The sequence below is a fragment of the Pelmatolapia mariae genome, linkage group LG4, assembly GCF_036321145.2.
Source record: "Pelmatolapia mariae isolate MD_Pm_ZW linkage group LG4, Pm_UMD_F_2, whole genome shotgun sequence".
Lineage (NCBI taxonomy): Eukaryota > Metazoa > Chordata > Actinopteri > Cichliformes > Cichlidae > Pelmatolapia > Pelmatolapia mariae.
The window spans coordinates 28,437,313-28,455,232 of NC_086230.1; the positions used below are offsets into that span (position 1 = coordinate 28,437,313).

Here is a 17,920-nt window from a genome sequence, read left to right on the forward strand (position 1 = left end):
AATGACCCTAAGGGATGTTTAGCAGGCAGTAGTTCCTCTTTGCACGTAATTGCAGTAAGTTTCAAATAACAGGATACCCTTTCTGAATGCAGTAGGTTTTTAACCATCATGAATATTATGCACACCAAAATTTTAACAGAGGAAAATTTGGAAGATGCATATTATCCGTTTATTTGCTGTCCTCACATTGTCACTGTGTGAAAACTGCCACCTGCTGCTGTCATGCTGTATACTGTGTTTACGATCGGGATTATGAGACATGGTACTGATTATCTCTCCAGCTGTGAATCTAATAAACTCTCAGCTGTCATTTTCCCTGCCAAAGATTCCATGTTTGCTCGCATAGCAGATAGAGATAATTAAATAGAGAGGCGGTGGAATCAACTGCATTACTTAAAAACTTTGCTTTTTGCCAGTTTGCATGTCATCTAAAGCAGGCCTTTTACAAAACCGCTGGAAATTAAATTCCTACAGAGAAAGTTTTGTGTGCCATGTGGGCTACGAAAGGTTAATGACAATGTTTAGATTTTAGGTCTGGCATTGTTAGCATCATGATCGCCACGTCTAATCTAAGATGTCAGATTTCTGACTGTCCTCACAGCCCGTTTGGACAGAGGGAGGCGCCATTCTGCTGCTGCCATTGTTGGTCTTACTTTTGTTATTTCTCTGAATGATGCTGTGATTCCAGGGAACTTCACTGACGAATGAGCAGAGTTGCTGTGTGGTTAATATAAACAGAAAGGAGGAAAACTCAAGGTCCAGACCTTTTGTGGACCCCAGCGAGCTGATCTCTGTGTCTTTGCAATCACCATGGCAGCAGGGGAACAACGTTGAGGAGGAGAGAAGGGGTGTAGTTACAAACAGGGTGGTGTGTGCCGGCAGTGAGATCGAGAGTGGAGAAAGAGGAGAAAAGAGGAGCAGAGACGAGGCTGTCATTTTTGCTTTTGTCTTTTTGAGGTCAAACATGTGTCTGAGGTTGGTGATGCTATTTCTCTGTCTCTCCCAAACAGAGCTTGCTGAAGTTTGGGTTCAGCAGCAAACAGGTGAGCTCGGTGTCTTTTTCATGCATCATTATTAATGCTTTTGTTTATTTTGCCTGATTTTGTCGCAAAGATGCTTAAGCCTGCAGGTGATTTTTCTCTGGCAGCTTCTCCATATATATATATATATATATATATATATATATATATATATATATATATATATATATATATATACACATACACACACACACACATTTTTTTAATCATTTGCTGTATGCTTTGAAGCCTGTGCACTGGTATTTATGATTAGCAATAACAGTTATTTTCCCATTTACTCTAAAGCTAAGTGAACATTTGCCATTCTTATTTATGGAATGTGTGTTTTTAAAATTTTTATCCTGATGTTGCACATGCGACTCTGCGTGTTAATTTAATTTGCTCTAAGCCACAGAACTTCAGTAGGAATCTTTATGGAGCAGCAAATGGGTATACCATGCCCTTTTCATTTTACACACAACAAGTGAATGACCTAGTTTACAATAAAGGGCACAATAAAAATACCCTCTTCCACAAGCATGCGACAGAGTCTAAACAGCAACCCACAAACAGCCCGTCTCAGGTTAAAATTAGATTTAGACTTGTTTTTCTTCTTGCATCCCTGCAACAGTTTGGCACAACTTTTTACGAGCCTGCTGCATGGACAACGTGAGTCTATCACTTGTATATTTCTCGATGGAAATGCAAGTATGTCGAGTAATGATTGGGAAACATGTTAGCTGATTTGGGAGTCTGAATGGTTAGTCTCTGGAAACTCCCTTCTTGCATCCCAGCTCATCCTTTCAGCGATTCCTGAGCTAAAACAGCTGTCTGAGAAAGAGATATGATATAAACTGAAAATTGGTCATACTTTTTCTTCCTCGGGATAGAGCTCATCAGAAAGCTTATTTCATTAAAACAGCGGAAAGTTTGAGAGTTCTTCTGCATCATAGTGTTGCGAAGGAGGCACTCCATGTTCTTGCAACATTAGGGGTCAACTGTCTCTGTTGACCTAGCATAATCCTCCTTTCCTTTTCTTATTGGTTCTTATCTGCACTGCCACTCAACATTATATACAGTTCAACCTTTTTTAAAAATGATTTTGGCCCAAAAGCCATCAACATCATCTGAACCAGACTGTAAAAACACAGAGTCCTGAGCTGAAATGAATCGTGCACCCAGAAATGACCTCAGTGTTTGGCCTCTCATCTTTTGTCCTGCTGAGAAGTTTGCTTAACAAATAGCCTGAAGTTAATCCAGGCATTTTGGAGCAAAGTATAAAAAAAATATTACAAGAAAGAGAAACAAAGTGTGACGGATTGTTTTCTAAGACTGAGCCACAGATAGGATGTTATTGTCTGCGGGCCCTTATTTTATAAAAGTCATGTGTAATGTCACTGGCGATAGCAAAACATGGATGTGTTTTAGGAAAGTGGCAGGAACAAAAACAGCCATCTGCCAACAGCTGAGCAACTTTGAATTATGTAGTTATTTGGAGAAGGCTTTGTATATGAAATGGCTGCGGTCTGAGCTTTGTCTCCTTAATTCATTTCTCTTATCTGAAAATGAAAAGCAGAAATAATGTTTTTGTGTCTTGAACGCAGAGATTTTGTTTCTCCATAGCAGAAGAAAAGTGAGGTAATCAGTACATTTGTTTTCTTAACAAAGACTTGTCTCTTGTCTTTAAAGGCTTAACATGAAATTTGTTGCACCCTCTTGGGGTTATTGTTTGACATGTTTTATATTCTGGGTGTTATTTTTAAAGGACGTTCCTCTAAAATCATTAAACTATTGCAACAGCATGCCAGCACATGAGACCGAGTCCACTTATCAGCTATCTCATTAGAACTGGGAGACTTCAAGTTTAATATGTGCTTTCTATTGAAACTGCACTTCTACAATTCAGACACGCTCTTTGAAATGAACCAGGGGACGTTTGGTTCTTCATGCCAACTCCTTCAGCCTCTGCACAGGAAGGGTGTGTCCTCTCAGACCACTCTGAGCTGACCACTTGCAGAAAAAGGCAGCTAAATGTTGTGGTTTGGTAGCTCCTAAAAGAGTGGGCAGAGATCAGTTTTCATTCCAAAACATCTGCCCATTTAGTGCAGGGGGGGAGGAAAGGTTTCTCTTTCACCTCATGAGGCTTTTATTTGGTTATCCTTTATCTTTTTCTTTTAAACTTCAACCCAGCAAACAAACTATTTTTAAAATAATCAAGTTAGACCAAACTCCATCTATATACGTGACCAGTTGTGGCTTCCTTCTTTAATATCCTTTTATCCAAACTCTGTGCAAATGTTAATTTTCTCAGGTATTACCTTCTAACCACGGAATCACCCGAAACTTCACAAAGCCAGAAAGACGCACAAAACAAATCTCGATGCACAGTCACTGCTCAATCCTCTCTCTGTTGCACCTCCTTTCTTGTGTGGGTCTTTTCGTGAAGTAATAACATTTATATGCTAGGTTTCCATTCATTTTCTAAAATGTTTGGCCATATGTTTAAACATTTTAATGAAAGGCTCAAAATTTTTTAGAATCGGTCTAACTAGTCTAAACAGTTTTTATAGCTATATCTTGCAATTCCAAAGACAATTCCAGTGTTACAAATTAGTTCAAGTGAATCTTGAAATTAAATCTCAAAGCATGACTGAAAAGGGGGTTTCTATTTTCTTCCACTGCACAATCTTCTATTCCAAGAAATGTTGTTAGACACCAAGCAGACTGGACTGTGTTATGCAGTTTCAGCTCACTTGCAGAGTCTGACTCAAATCTCACTGCTTTGTCTGCCAGTAAATTCAATAAAATGCCTAGTGGGGGTCATGATGACCCAAGCAGATATCATAGCTTCATATTCAGTACATGCACTCCTCCCAGCTTTTGTTATACTAGAATATGTCCATCTGCTGCACTGCAGACATCATTTGTGCTCTTACCTCATAGATGCCACTACAGGGTGGATCTGGTGTTCAGCAATCACACGTCTAGGCGTAATATACAAGCTGCCACGAACACATTGACGCGGCACTTAATTGATTGAAAGGGTGGAGAGTAGCATAAATACAATGAGTTCCCTATGAGGTCAAAACATTTGAGCTGCCACTTTAGAAACTTGTTAAATGACACACTGTAGCTTTGGAAGACATCAGCATTATAACTGTGAATGCAGAGCGATGTTTAAAGCAGGCCTCGCCAGTGTCCCACACAGTCTGAACTCTGGGGGTTTGGCACAGGACAAAGCTGAGGGACCAGCAGGCCTGAGCTCTCCTCCCACACTCAAGACAGAAACGCAGGCATCAAACCAACATCAACTGACATTTTGCTGGCAAGAGAGGAGCTCCACTGGGTACTGGCACCCATTGAAACTCGGTTACGGAATTATGGCCAAATTGAAAATGTCTGAGTCAATATATAAATGTTGCTTTCCTGATGATTGTCTGATTTTTCTTTGCCGAGGCTTCTTTATGGAAAACTGCAGCAAGAAAGGATTCAGATCTACTCTGTTAATTTTCTCATTAACACAAGCTGGGGTGGGAGGTGTCTGCATGCAAGGGAGCCCTCCCATTGTCCTCAATTAGACTTGACAACATGAGCACAACAAGAGTTAAACAACACACATGGTGTTTTACACTGAACAGATTGAGTTCACTCTTCAGCTACATACACCCTTTCTGAGCTTTTGAAAATAGTAAAATCTGTACTGAAATTTCTAGTTAAATTACAATACACAGCCGTGATGTTAGGCTGCATTACGGTATATTCAACTCAGGTGTGCAAGACTGAGTCACTGCAACAGGTGGCTTTAGCTTGCTTTTAAAACATGACTATCATTCTTTTCCATACAAAAGCACTAGCAGTTTCTATTTTGATAACTAATACAAAAGAGTGTAGGCTGCAGGTAGCTAGCCTGATTTAAGCTGAAACTAGTTTCTACTGCTGCAAAGAAAAATAAATGCATAGTATTGTCCCAGCTTCAATTCAATTAACGATGAAGCTGCAACATTTCAGCAGTTCAGGTGTGTTAACGTTTAAGATCTTCTCTGTCACGTTTTGTGGTTGTTTTAGGTGCACGTTAGCTCATGGATGAGTTAGCAGTGCTTGCTAGGATTAGCGTGACCTGGAGAGCAAGCAGGTCCATATTACCTAAGTAACAACCTAAATTATGGCGTTTGAATGTTAGTTTAGGGTGTGTTTGAGCGTAGGTTTCCCAGCCGGACCACTGCAGGTCCGGCAAGTTACCTTGCTCATTTTTAATCTGCTCAATTGCGAAGACTCCCTCAAGAAATCACCGGAGCAACAGAGACGAACTCTTCGCGGCAGCCGGGCTGACCACGGCAATACATTCACGGTGATTCTGAAAGGAAACTGAGCTTGACGGGGTGATTAAGTAGGCTTTTTTTAATATAACCCGCGACCTTTCCAACGCTACTTGAAAAAAATCCCCTGTAGTTTGCTGAAAGCCTAAAACAGCAAACGTTAAGTACAGGCGACGACCCTCATTTAGGGTTAGATGAGACACCCCGCAAAGAAGTGGCACTGCCGGGGGTTTATATAGGCTGCTGCGTCACGTCATCGTCGTGTCCCGTAATCTAGGTAAAAATCCCGCAATCAACTGTCGTAAATAGAGCAATGACTGTAGACAGATGAATGTATCTTTCCAGGTTTAATTTTTCAAGGCAGGAAAACTGGCAAAACAAAACATATTGCACAAAAGGGTTTGCCCTTGATGTTATCCCCTAACTAAACAATGCAAGCTGATTCAAACCAGAATTGATTGACAAATGCCAGCAGGAACGCATTTAAATCACTTTATTTTGAGAAACTTGCTAGTCCACAACTGAAATTCATTAGATGGCACCTACAAAACACCAAGGGCAAGGTTAACAGTTAGGAGACCACTCTAGGATGCTGAAAACACAGCAGTGTATTTTCACTAGGCCATAAAAGGAAAAGATTAAGACAGAGGAACTTAAATATAGGCCTAGAAATAATTTTGAGAACTTAGTAACATCTGTTAAGCATGATAGAAACACGTGATTGATTGGGGGTCCTTTGGTAGCAAAGTGAACTATCTGAACTGCATAATGAAGCCAGTTTCCTCCTACAACAGGTCAATGGCAGCTGCAAACTATGCAAGGACTATTTAGAGCCATTTTTTAATTTAATTTAATTTATTTATTTTTGCCATTATCTTTGAACTGATTCTTTAGAGCTGAGAGGAGACATTGTTCGTTGTGTGGCTTCATGTGTAGACCTGCACTGGTTCCAGAGGTTGTGCAAGGACAAAGATGTCCACAGGTTTACATCCAGCTCTCAGTATAAACATACCAGCAGACATGCATTCTCCACACTCCATAAGAAATTACAGGATGGTGCTAAAATTAACCAGGAATTTGTGGCTTGAAAGAAAGACAAGTTGTCAATTAAAACACCCAGAATTTTAAAACAAGTCCTACCTACCCCAGTTTGCTTACTACAGTATGGTTTTCTTTGTTTATAGGGTCTGACAGTTCTTTCCGAGCATCAGTAAATATTATTTGTATCCTATTTATTTTCATTCAACAAGGGCATTTAACTGACAAGGCTACAGCTGATACCGGCTTGGCTGACTGACTGAGCACTAAGCATGACCGTAACACCATCAGTCTGAATAAAAATGAAGTGTTTCATGTGCATTCTATTTTTGAAGGCAGTGAAATGAAACCAGCAGGTTTATAATCTGAAATGCATCCTGACTAGGGCGGCACTGTAAAATCATATGCATTATTTTGGACAGATGATTGGTACAGTGTGGTCCCACAGCACCACGAAGAGTCTAATGGAGGTGACAGCAATGCTTCTAGAACCCTGAGGTCATCTTCGGGCCACACTAGAGTAAGCAGGGCAGTTCTGGGTGGAGGACTAAGCATCACCACCCTCCCAGACAACATGACACGTGTAGTGGTAAGTTATACACCACAGTGTTCCTTATTACTCTAATGGTTTGTGGCATTTAATATGTTCTTGGCTCTTACCTGGTTGTATTTGTTTTAGTTGGAGTTAAACACTGCCCTCTTTTGGAAAGAAACATTTACTCTTCTCTGCTTACACGGAGAAGCTGTGCCCAACACCTGAAATGTATTATTTAACCGTGTTCTCTGGGAACTTTTGATCCTTTTGCGACATACTCTGTCAACACACATCATGCTTTTAAAGCTCTAATCTCTTCTGTTTTCTGCATGGAAGGAGGATTCTGGCAAATATTACACATGGCGTATCTTTGGTCCAGAGGACCAACGCACTGAGAACCTGTGGATAGACATGAATGATGTCCGGCATGGCCAAGTCAGAGTCCATGGCATTCTGTCAAATTCATACAAACAGGCTGTGGTGAGTCTCACACACAGACATAAGTGAACTGTCTTACTTTCTGTTTCCTTCTTAACCCATAAAAAAGTATATTAAGGAAGTAAAATTTTACAGAATTAAAAGTTAAAATGCTTTGAACCCTTGAATAGAATTTCTCCTGGTTTGTAGACTAAGTGGCTCACTACAACATTTCTTTACACCTGGACTACAGAGGTAATAGTTGTGCATGGGGGTGTAGCTCAGTGGTAGAGCATTTGACTGCAGATCAAGAGGTCCCTAGTTCAACTCTGGGTGCCCCCTACATATATCCACACTGCTTCTTTACTTCCATGGAACCAGTTAAGTTTATTTAGACATGTTCAAGACAACCTGCTGGAAGCAAATGGGTGACAGAAACAATACAATTCATGTGAGCTCTCCAAAATTGGACAATAGAACATTTGGAAAAAAAATTGCCTTTTTTACTGCAACATTTGAATGGTATGATCAGGATTTGGCATTAACAATGTCAAAGCATGAATCCCTTCTGCAATGTACCAATATTAAGGCTGGTGGTGTTGTAATGGTGTGGGAGATATTTTCTTGGCACACCTTGGGCCCCTTGCTACCAACTCCAACTGAGCATTATTTACATGAGTCAACTTGCATATTGTTGCTGACCATGTCTATCTCTTTTTGATCGCAGTGCACCCATCTTCAGATGGCTGCTTCCAGCAGGATAACATGCCACAACATAGCTCAGATCACCTCAACCCTGTTTCTTGAACACAACAGCGAGTACCTCTGCAATCAACAGATTTAAATCCAATAGAATACTTTTGAAATTCAACAAATTTGCAGCAAATGTGTGCTTTAATGACAATATGGTCCTTAATCTATGAGGACTGTTTCCAGCATCTTGTTGAAATTGTGCCACAAAGAATTAAAGCAGGCAAAGTGCTGAATCCAGGCAAAGCATTCATCACAGTACTAGCAAGCTGTACCTAACAAATTGGCCAGCAAGTGTCGCTTGCTCCACATTTTTACTGTATTTTTTCACCGTATTTCTTTTAAAACTGACAGTTTTGGTTCATCATCCAGCTGAAGTATAAAAATAATATGTTCCTGCAACCTGGCAAATACTTAATAGTTCTGCATTAATTAGAAATACCTGAAAATTTCCTTTAACATTTGATATGAGACCAAGTCAAGATGAAGTTCCCTCGTAAATATGTGGTTGCATGGAAGCTGAGGCACATTAACATATTGGTAAATGTGAGGAGCTGCAAAACTGACATATAATACTACACTTTAAATATAGAAAGGTGAAAACTACAAAGAGTGAAGACTGATGGAAAAAACGGAACTGCAGTACTTTGGCACTGCAGATGTCCAGGTTATATATGGTGAAACAGGACTTGTTTCACTTCTCAGATCACATTGAAAATGTATACCTCTGTTAAGACAGAGTTGACAGCCATTTGGAAAGTCCCAAAACAGCTTAAGCGTGTTTTGATGTTGCTGCAACTAAAATTGAACATGATAATTTTTATATTTGGTTACAGCAGGATCATGTTCCCACTCTTGATCCTAGTCATGATAATGTGAGTTTTAGGCATGAATTATAGTGTTTTGAATGTTAGTTATTTAGAAGAATATCTGTTTTGGAAAGTTAACACCCAGCCAGTTCAACTGTCTGTACTTACAAAGCCAAGTTGTCGCTATAATTCAGCTAGTCCACTGAAAAACAATTACATCAGACAGCATGCTGGGAAAATGTTAATCACAGACAGGCTGCTTCCAGTCACATGTCCGGATCCTGTACACCCAGTGTGTTGTGATAAGACCAGTTGCTAAGCTCACATGTAGGGGGTATAGCTCAGTGGTAGAGCATTTGACTGCAGATCAAGAGGTCCCCGGTTCAAATCCGGGTGCCCCCTTCTTTAGATTTTGGTCATGACAAACTGATGTAGTTCTTGTAAGATAACATACAGGATTTTCATCACATTAGAAATACAGCTGGTTATAAAATTGAGTGTTGTGCTCATTTACAGTTACATATTTTTATTATTGTACTCTATCAGAGAAGCTCAGCATGTTGCCCAGTTCAGAATGCTGCATATTTATCTTATATGATCTTTCATGTAGCCATGCAGCTCCTTTCCCATAAAGCCACTCTCCTTTTAGGCCATCATTTCTTCTGATTAGCTGCCCCTCACGTACAGCAAGTGGGTGTTGCTTCTGTGCTCATAGCTAGAGCTGTGTGCCTGAGATGACCATATTAAATATATTCCTTTGTTCTTTCTCATTCAGAGGAAGAAAAGTAGAAAAGACCGTGTGAAACGGAGCAGTCTGAAAGACTTTTTAAAAAAGAAAGTAGAACAAATCTTTTTACTGAGAGATTTGTCCAAAACAAAGGTTTTCCCAGAGATTTTGACGCTTCTTTGTACCATATAAGGAGCAGTTGGGGTGCTTTTAACTGCAGAATAACAAATCAAAACGTGACAACAAAGAAATTTCTTCAATCTGTTTTTTTTTTTTAGATGACAGATAAATCTTTTTTTTTTTTTTAAATCTCTTCTTTTGTCTGTGTCTGTTTGAATCTTCTCTTTTTGCAGCGAGTTGCCCTGTCCTTTGACTTTCCTTTTTATGGACATTACCTGAGGCAGATTACCATAGCAACCGGAGGTACGTTTTGATTTTCTAACAGATGTTCAAGTGACCTTCTGCAGTGCAGTAAGTTGTACACAAGTCTTACATATTTTTCCTTCTGGCCTTTTTCCAGGGTTTATCTTCACAGGGGACATTACTCACCGTATGCTGACTGCAACACAGTACATCGCCCCTTTAATGGCTAATTTCGACCCCAGCTACTCCAAAGAATCCACTGTGCAATACCTTGATAATGGTATAATACCATCTGACATTTGAACATGTCCTTGAGTATGAGATTGGCTGATCTTTCTGTTTGATTTCTATTTGGCTTTCATTATCTTCAGGTGAGGTCTTTGTGGTCCAGTGGGAGCATGTCAGAATCCCCGGCAAAGAGTCAGTAGGAGGTTTTACCTTTCAAGTTGCTCTTTACAAAACAGGAACCATCACTTTCAGCTACAGAGATGTGAGGAACATTTCTGCTCTGTGCTCTTACTGGCATTCTCAGATCAGGTCACTTGATCTTATTTTTGCAAGCATTAAGTGAAACTTCTTTTTTTGTCTTTACCAGATACCTCTGTCAGTAGACGTGATCAGTTCAGCTGAGCACCCAGTGAAAGCTGGGTTATCTGATGCCTTCATGGTCATGTCGCCGTCTTCTCAGTCGGCAGGTCAGCAATAATTGTGCACTACAATAAAGTGCTACCATAAAAAACCCCCACATATAAATCCTAATATTTCCATTCCAGATCTCCCACGGCAAATGATCTATGAGTACCATCGAGTTGAGATAGATGTTACAAAGATTACCAACTACTCTGCTGTTGAGTTCACTCCTTTGCCTAGTAAGTGAATATCTAAATCTCCAGAGATTTCAGTCAAAGATTTAAAAATCAGCAGCCTTTTCCTTTTCTTTTCCTGTGCAGCCTGCCTTCTGCATAACAGCTGTGAGCTCTGCCTCTCAGCCAGCCAAACCTCTGGTTGTAGTTGGTGTCACGTACTGCAGAGGTGAGTGGGGAATTCTGCAAACCGACAGTGTTAGCACAATAATCATTTAACCCTGTATGTCTCCTGTTTTAGATGCTCAGACGGCATGGACAGACACAGACAAGAATGGCTGGATTATGCTTGTGCAGAAGAGGTATAGTTGGACTAAATATCAGTTTATTGTATTGTATTGTCCACGTTTTAACATGTGTTTATCATTAATTGCACTGTCAACTGTATTGGCAGAGCCAAGGCGCAACATGTGAGGATTACTCCAGGAATGACAACTCCACTGGGGCCTCCATCACGCCAGAAATCGAGGACATTACCTCTCTGACTCCACGACAAAAGGGCTGTGACAATGACGGTGAGAATATGGAACTAAACTCTGTGTGTTTGCTCAGTAAAAACGACAAACAGAATCTACAATGGAATAAGTATTTAAACTTTTACTTTCAGATGAATCTAAACATCAAGTTTTCAAGACTGGTAATGGTGAGTACCACTTGTAGAAACTGGTAAGATTAGGTTTGGGAATGGATTCTTAAGAATTTGTCTTAGTTCCAGATGTAAAAACTGATTCTTCAACCAAGAGCGTTGGGTTTGCTAACACAGGCTTGATCGCTGGCTTAGCATCTGCCCTGGTGCTGCTCTTGGCCCTGATACTGGTATCTCTTTACATCAGCTACCATCCTTCTGCTGTATCACCACTTTACCTCATTCAGGTGAGTTCAAAACATATCCTATACATGTTCAGTCTGAGTCAAGCTGATGTTCATATTCTAAACAATGATAATAATATGAGTATTATTATTGCTTGATGCATTTCAGCGACGCAAGAGCTACTGGCCCTCCTTGAAGTTTCAAAAGCAAGACTCTGGTTACACGGAAGTGGAAGGAGGCGGTCATGAAAAAGACAGCATTGTTGAAGCCGGGCCATGTTAAATCCATGTGAAGGGAATTATGGATCATGCATGTTGTGCAAATAACTACATTGCAAATTGAGTTCCAAATAAAGGATTAAAAGTCTTTTTTAAAAACATACCTTAAAGGGATGGTGCTGTTGTTGAACGTTATTTAGAAATGTAAGGTTTTCATAGTCCCTCCACTGCATTACACTGTAAAATGCATGCCACTAAGCTCACATTCATAAACTTTGCAGTTTTTTCATCAGATAAGCAAAGATATGAGAGAGTGAGCTTCACTTTCAGTTCCTGCTGCTCTTGATTGCGATTGTGATGCTTTTGAGTTCCACTTTTTTGTCTTGCTCAAATGTAACCCTACCATTTCCTGAACAGTACTCCCGCTTGAAATGCATGCTTTGTTGGCGGGTTTTAACTAAAGATTCTGCATTTTTCTTCTATGCTGTACATAACATAAGTGTAAAGAAATAGTCTAATGTTGCAGCTGGCTACACACATTAAATAATGTAGGCCGATACGCAGATACAGTGCAACTCTTTTGTCAGCAGATGTCACTCTAAACAAAAGGATCACATGAGCAGTGAAGTAGGGCATGTAGCGCAGTGAACGTGGCAGATGTGTAAAATTTGATGTGAGAAAACTGGACTGGTGAAGCACAAAAAAAGAAAAGGGGAAAAAAAAACCTATAAAGATGATCGCACAAGTTTGCTATGCGAGCACAGATGGCGCAAATACAGTTAAGTTTGATATGCCAATGCACAGGCGTCGATTGGACCTTCATACTGTTACAGAAAACTGAAATAATGTTGCTTCATTTCCAAATAAAACAGTGCTATAGTCCCAGTTAAATATATAAATGTACGAATGTTCTCGTTCCTTATTTTGTAGTAATATTTTTTCTTTTTCAGAAATAAAAACAAACATAAAAAAAACAAAAAAACGGATCCTCCTACACAACCTCTTCCCTTTCTGCTCGGACACGCGCAGTCGAGGGAGGAAGAGAGGGGGGCGGCGGGAGCGCGCTTTCCGTCTCTGGTTAGTGGACTGACAGCCAGCTGTGCAGCTACAACGACAACAACCTCCTGGATTTCCTACATACAACTAGATTAGAGTTGGTCTGCTACTGCTTCTAATCATACATTATAGCTGTTTTTCGGAGCAAACACTCGACGGCACACAGCTACGACCAGTATCATCGGCGTTTTCTGTGCTAACTAGCTAGAAGAGCATTCCTCCAACATGAATCCGTTGTGTAGCAGATGTAATCTAGTCGTTTACCCCACGGAAAAAGTGAATTGTCTGGACAAGGTAAGAACCGAAACCGTCTCGTTTTCGTATCTTTCTTTCTTAAATTAATGCTGATACACTGCCGTGGAGTGGTGCAGTGACTCAACTTATTTCAGCACCCCAAAAACTACAAATTTCACATATTTTTGTGAATGAATCGAACACCCCAGCTGGACAGGTATTTCGCTAGCCTTGCAGGCTAACGGCTAACTCACGTCTGGAAGGCGGCGGCACAACAGTGCGTACACTAAAATCAAATTAAACCGCATTGTGGTATTGGTGGGTTATCTTAAGGGACCGGAATTTGTATTTTTGTCCCAAAGATGATAGCCTCAAGCTGTGGTACGGATTTACCCCAACCAGCACTTCACAGTGCTTCCGGAGAGCCATGTCTAGTCTAGGTCTAGGCCTGGCTCCAACCGCTGCTTTCACGAAACCTGACAATCAACGTTTTTAACCTCGATGGCAGAGTCATTGTGTGTATTAAAAAAATTTATCTATTAACGCACGATTTATAAAGAGAACGGTATAGTCCCGTTGTCATATTTTTCGTGTCCACTGTTGTTGAAGACAACGTGGACTGATGTGGACGTGTCTGTGTCTAATTCACTGGCTAATCCAGGTCAGGGATGATTAGTCGAGCAGCCTAGTTAGTTTTTAGGCAAAGTAGACGTATAATCTCATCAATTGTAGCCACAGTGGATCTATCGAAGCTACCAATTTACACGGGAGCAACAACTGGTGTTAACATGGTGCTGCACGTCGTCTTCCTCTTTCCCTTTCAGCTTTGATGAGGCAAAGGTGTCCAGAATGTGTTGAATATTGCAGCAATCACTTCTAATGTAAATCTGTAAAGAGATATTGCACTCGCTGTGTTGATCAGGGTGGGGTCTGGTTGCTTGGTATATGATCCATAGGTTATATTTGACCAAAGAAGGACCTGGGGCAAGTACCTAATTTGTCTAATGGAAGTCTGAATCGTCAATGAAAATCAATGCCTGTTGAGTTGTGTCTTATCTGTTGGGCTTAACAGATGGAAAAGGTGTAGAAAGACACATTCACAAAGCAGTTTATCTAAAGGAACATCAGCTCTGACTGGATACGTTACTGCTCTGCTTCACGGTTGTCTTCCCCAAGTGCCCTGTATTCAAATACATTTACGTCTTCCTGCATAAGCACCGTAGTACAAGTCATTTTAGCATGCTAGAAAGTTAGTGTAAATGCGAGTCAAATTGCCTTAACTACAGCTTGAATGCAGGCTGGAATTCAGCCTGAAGGAGCGTGCATTCCAGCAGACAGACACTCCCGTAAAACGTGCTCTGTCAGTGGCCTGCTGTGCTATCTCCCTTCTCTGAACTGAGCACAGGAGTGTAGCCCGCCGTCTGTCTTAGCTGCCATTCCACATCAGCGCACACCCCCTTTTAGACATGCCAAAACAACCTCCCTTTCCCCTTCTCCATGGGACACACACACATTGCCATTCTTGTTTGTTTTAAGCAGCAGAGTTGAACATTTTTTCATGTACCAGGCTAGCTCAGGTGAATGCTCAGGGGCCTAAGGGCTCTGACACTTCTGTGTTTTTAATCTAAACCAAGTATCTTAACCTGACAAGCTTCTTCTTTTAATATCTCTCTTTTGAGAGGCTAAACCACATATGCTTTTTTTGTCTGACAGCTGCATTCCTGTATAGCGGGGCTAGGCCCCGCGGGCAGCCGAACACACGTAAAGACAGGAAGTGAATTTTAGTTCAAGCTCTCGTTGGTAACGGTTTTGCCTTGTCATTTGGCTTCCTTTGACTACCTAAAATGCTTGCTGGTAGTAATGAGACGAGATGCATATTTGGCTCTAGTGTCCGACTCATATCTACCAGAGTGGCTTTTTGTCGCTCGAGTTGAGGGCAGCTTTTGAACTGTAGCCAATGAAACTTTTAACAAGGAAGTGTTTTTTAAAAGCACAGGCTAATATGCAAATCACACTAGATCCACTTTAAGTTGATATGCAATACTTGGATAAATAAAATTATTGGTGTGTTTTATTAAGAGATAGATTCAACACTTTAGCAGGAAGTGTGGATTTTCAAGTTAAACTGAGTATCTGTGCAGAGTCGCAGAAACACTCAAACAAGCTTTGCAGGAGTGTCTGTGAATTTATCATTTCCGCATGCTGTCTGCGTTTTGTATGACTGAAATATGCAAACTATTCCCACCCACAGGTGAAATGAAAGTCCTTGAACATCTTTAAGGGGGTTCATTAATAATTAACACTGACGTATGTGTGGTTTTGTTCACAAACTAGCTGAACTGGTTAATTAGTTCTGCAGTTTAAAGCTTTTTCAAATATATGTAAATATTGTGAGAATGTGTCTTGTGCGTTATGACGGCTTGTGTTTTATTAAGTATGTAAAACACGCACTACTTCGACATGTTTGGCTTGTGAGCCTGTTAGTTGGGTCAACATATTTTGATTGTTCTTTGGAATTTTTTTGTTGAAGCATGTCAGACACAGCTTTTATGCAACCAGTTATCTCCCACATGGCATCAAGGTTAGTAGGTAAGTCTCAGCCTAACTCTGAACAAGCAGCCTTTTGACAGAAAGCCAGAAGAAATACAGATTAGCCAAAGCCAGATGGGAACTTTATTTCTATGAAAATGAAATGGAACACTTTTATGGAGCAAACAAAGAAGAAATAACATTGCATGTGCTTTATAAGTGCTGTTTATTGGTTATTTTATGTATAAATGATTTCACATATTTAAACTGTGAAAATAGTGTGCCTGGGTAAAATGGAACAAATATCATGTCTTAATATTTGTACATGGCAAAACATGATGCTATGCATATCTCTTTATTCATATAAGTAAATATAGACATGCAATACTGCAGTCACTCTAATTAAAACTGACATCTCATAAACATTTCATAGTTTGTTTTTAAAAGCAGGCAGTTTCCCAATGACACGTTTTGGTTTCTTTGAAGTGGGACAGTTTGAGGATCTGATCCACAGTCTGTGTGTTACCTACAATGATGGTTAGCGGCTCAGAAGCTAACCAACGTACTGCTGTGGATGGAGTCCACACCAAATTGCATTTATCCTCCTGAAAAATCAATACTGCTTTATATGTATGCTATATTTAGAAGTTTTTTACTGCTTTATCCACCGTTAGACACCTCTTTCAAACGAGGAACTGAAGGCGCTGTGCTTGTAAAAGCGACCAGTCTCCATTGAAAAAACACTGCCTTTTTTACTTTGTGAAAAATGGGAGATGCTGATCTACCACAGTCTCTGCTCAGTTAATGTTATAGTGTGACTTTAGTTTTTTATTAAGGTAACTTGGGTCCAAACTAATATGCTAAACATAAAAATTTACAGCAGTAGACCAATACCACCTGCTTGGAAGCTTGGAAGCTTGGAAGAACTGCTGTTTTCATCAACAGTCTGGTCGTTTTAAAAAAGAGCAATTTCTTTGTTAATGTCTGGTTTATAACTTCGCATCTGACACGTTTTGTTGCTCTCTAACCAATCTTTTAGAGTTATGGCTAACTTGTGTCCCATTTTTTTTACTGTCACTGTTAACAATGTGGTTGGTCTGTAATTCCTCTGCTGTGGAACAATAGTGTCTAAGATGGGAGCTTCAATTGTACTGCTCCCTTTCAATCCCTGGAACTTGTTAGAAATCTGGTTAATGGTAATGTTGTTCAAATTGAGGTGCTCTGTACAGTTTATACTTAAGCGTGATATAAACTTTTTTCTTATGTGCCGAGATGTGGTTTATAATTTATAAATTGCTCCTATTAAAAATCACAATAACGATTTTCTGGCTTGCAGAATAGTCTCCCTACTTCTAACATTAAACGCCTTACTGTTTGTAGGTTAGTCTTATGCAAATTTGTAATTCTGCAAAAGCTACACAATGTTGTGTAGGTTTAAAAAAAAATCTGAAAGGTAAAGTAATGTCTGTATTTTCACTCTGTTATTCTTGCTCCAATTTTTGCTCCTTACCTTAGTTTCAGAGGAACCTGTCTGCTGCCTTTGCCTATATTTAGACAGATTATTTTGAGAGCTGATTCATGTTATCCAAATGCCACAAGAGGTGAGGACTCTGTGCAGCCGCCGCCACCAGTCACATCTCTTTGATGACTCAGAGTCACAAACACGCATTATACTCACAATCGCCTGAGGTGTTGACTCGACATCAAGTGGCCAGGTACTTCTGCTTGGTGTGAAGAAGCCAGTGCACATGTGGGGTTGGTTGTCCCAACTTATTACATGCTTACTTGTACCTGCACACATTTCTTGACTATAGGGGTTTACACCTTGATTCTTGGGCCACAATTTTTGTTCATATTTTTGATTTTCCTTTAGAAGGGATTGGAAAAAAAAAGAGGGAAAAATAGTGTTGCCATACATCTGATGACGTGATCATGATTGCATTCTGAACAAAAAAACAAGATTTCAGCTGCTTTTTAGTCAAATTACTGACCAAAATAATTTTAAAGGAATGCAAAGAAGTATGTTCTTTTTTCAATACCAGCTCACCTGGGTTCTTCAGGTTCATGAATTTTCTTGAACCTGGAAAAAACATGGAAACATCTGTTCATGGTACATAGCAAAATTCAAAAAGAATACTTGGCCATGAGATTTTCAGCATTTTTGAGATTAGTTTCTTGTGAACATTAGCCAACATATATTGTTTATTTTTGTCTGCACCAAGGGACAGCATTGAT

The 17,920-nt window shown here is 40.0% G+C and overlaps 2 protein-coding genes and 2 non-coding genes across 4 annotated transcripts in view; all 4 read left to right on the forward strand.

Annotated features, from left to right (window-relative positions):
• The first annotated feature begins 941 nt into the window (after window positions 1-941).
• Window positions 942-11,953, forward strand: LOC134626779 (plexin domain-containing protein 1-like). Its single transcript, XM_063472704.2, has 14 exons — window positions 942-1,043; window positions 6,796-6,962; window positions 7,245-7,388; window positions 9,965-10,034; window positions 10,132-10,254; window positions 10,346-10,464; window positions 10,570-10,669; window positions 10,748-10,843; window positions 10,925-11,006; window positions 11,079-11,139; window positions 11,232-11,352; window positions 11,445-11,480; window positions 11,547-11,710; window positions 11,817-11,953. The coding sequence occupies exons 1-14, from the start codon at window positions 965-967 to the stop codon at window positions 11,928-11,930; spliced, it is 1,476 nt and encodes a 491-aa protein (XP_063328774.2). The 5' UTR covers window positions 942-964; the 3' UTR covers window positions 11,931-11,953.
• trnac-gca (transfer RNA cysteine (anticodon GCA)) lies at window positions 7,596-7,667 on the forward strand. The gene has a single exon. It is a non-coding gene; the product is annotated as a tRNA-Cys (tRNA).
• On the forward strand, window positions 9,215-9,286 carry trnac-gca (transfer RNA cysteine (anticodon GCA)). Its single transcript has one exon. It is a non-coding gene; the product is annotated as a tRNA-Cys (tRNA).
• A 963-nt stretch (window positions 11,954-12,916) lies between the features above and the next one.
• Window positions 12,917-17,920, forward strand: part of lasp1 (LIM and SH3 protein 1) — a 31,247-nt gene continuing 26,243 nt past the window's right edge. The window contains exon 1 of the mRNA XM_063472295.1: window positions 12,917-13,216. Within this exon, the coding sequence (XP_063328365.1) occupies window positions 13,148-13,216 (69 nt within the window). The 5' untranslated portion in view covers window positions 12,917-13,147. The remainder of the gene's footprint in view (window positions 13,217-17,920) is intronic.

Coding starts and splice junctions, on each gene's coding strand:
- LOC134626779 (XM_063472704.2), top strand. CDS start 965: ATGTGTCTGAGGTTGGTGATGCTATTTCTCTGTCTCTCCCAAACAGAG. Junction 1,044..6,795: donor TTGGGTTCAGCAGCAAACAG/GTGAGCTCGGTG, acceptor TATTTTGGACAG/ATGATTGGTACAGTGTGGTC. Junction 10,465..10,569: donor TCACTTTCAGCTACAGAGAT/GTGAGGAACATT, acceptor TGTCTTTACCAG/ATACCTCTGTCAGTAGACGT.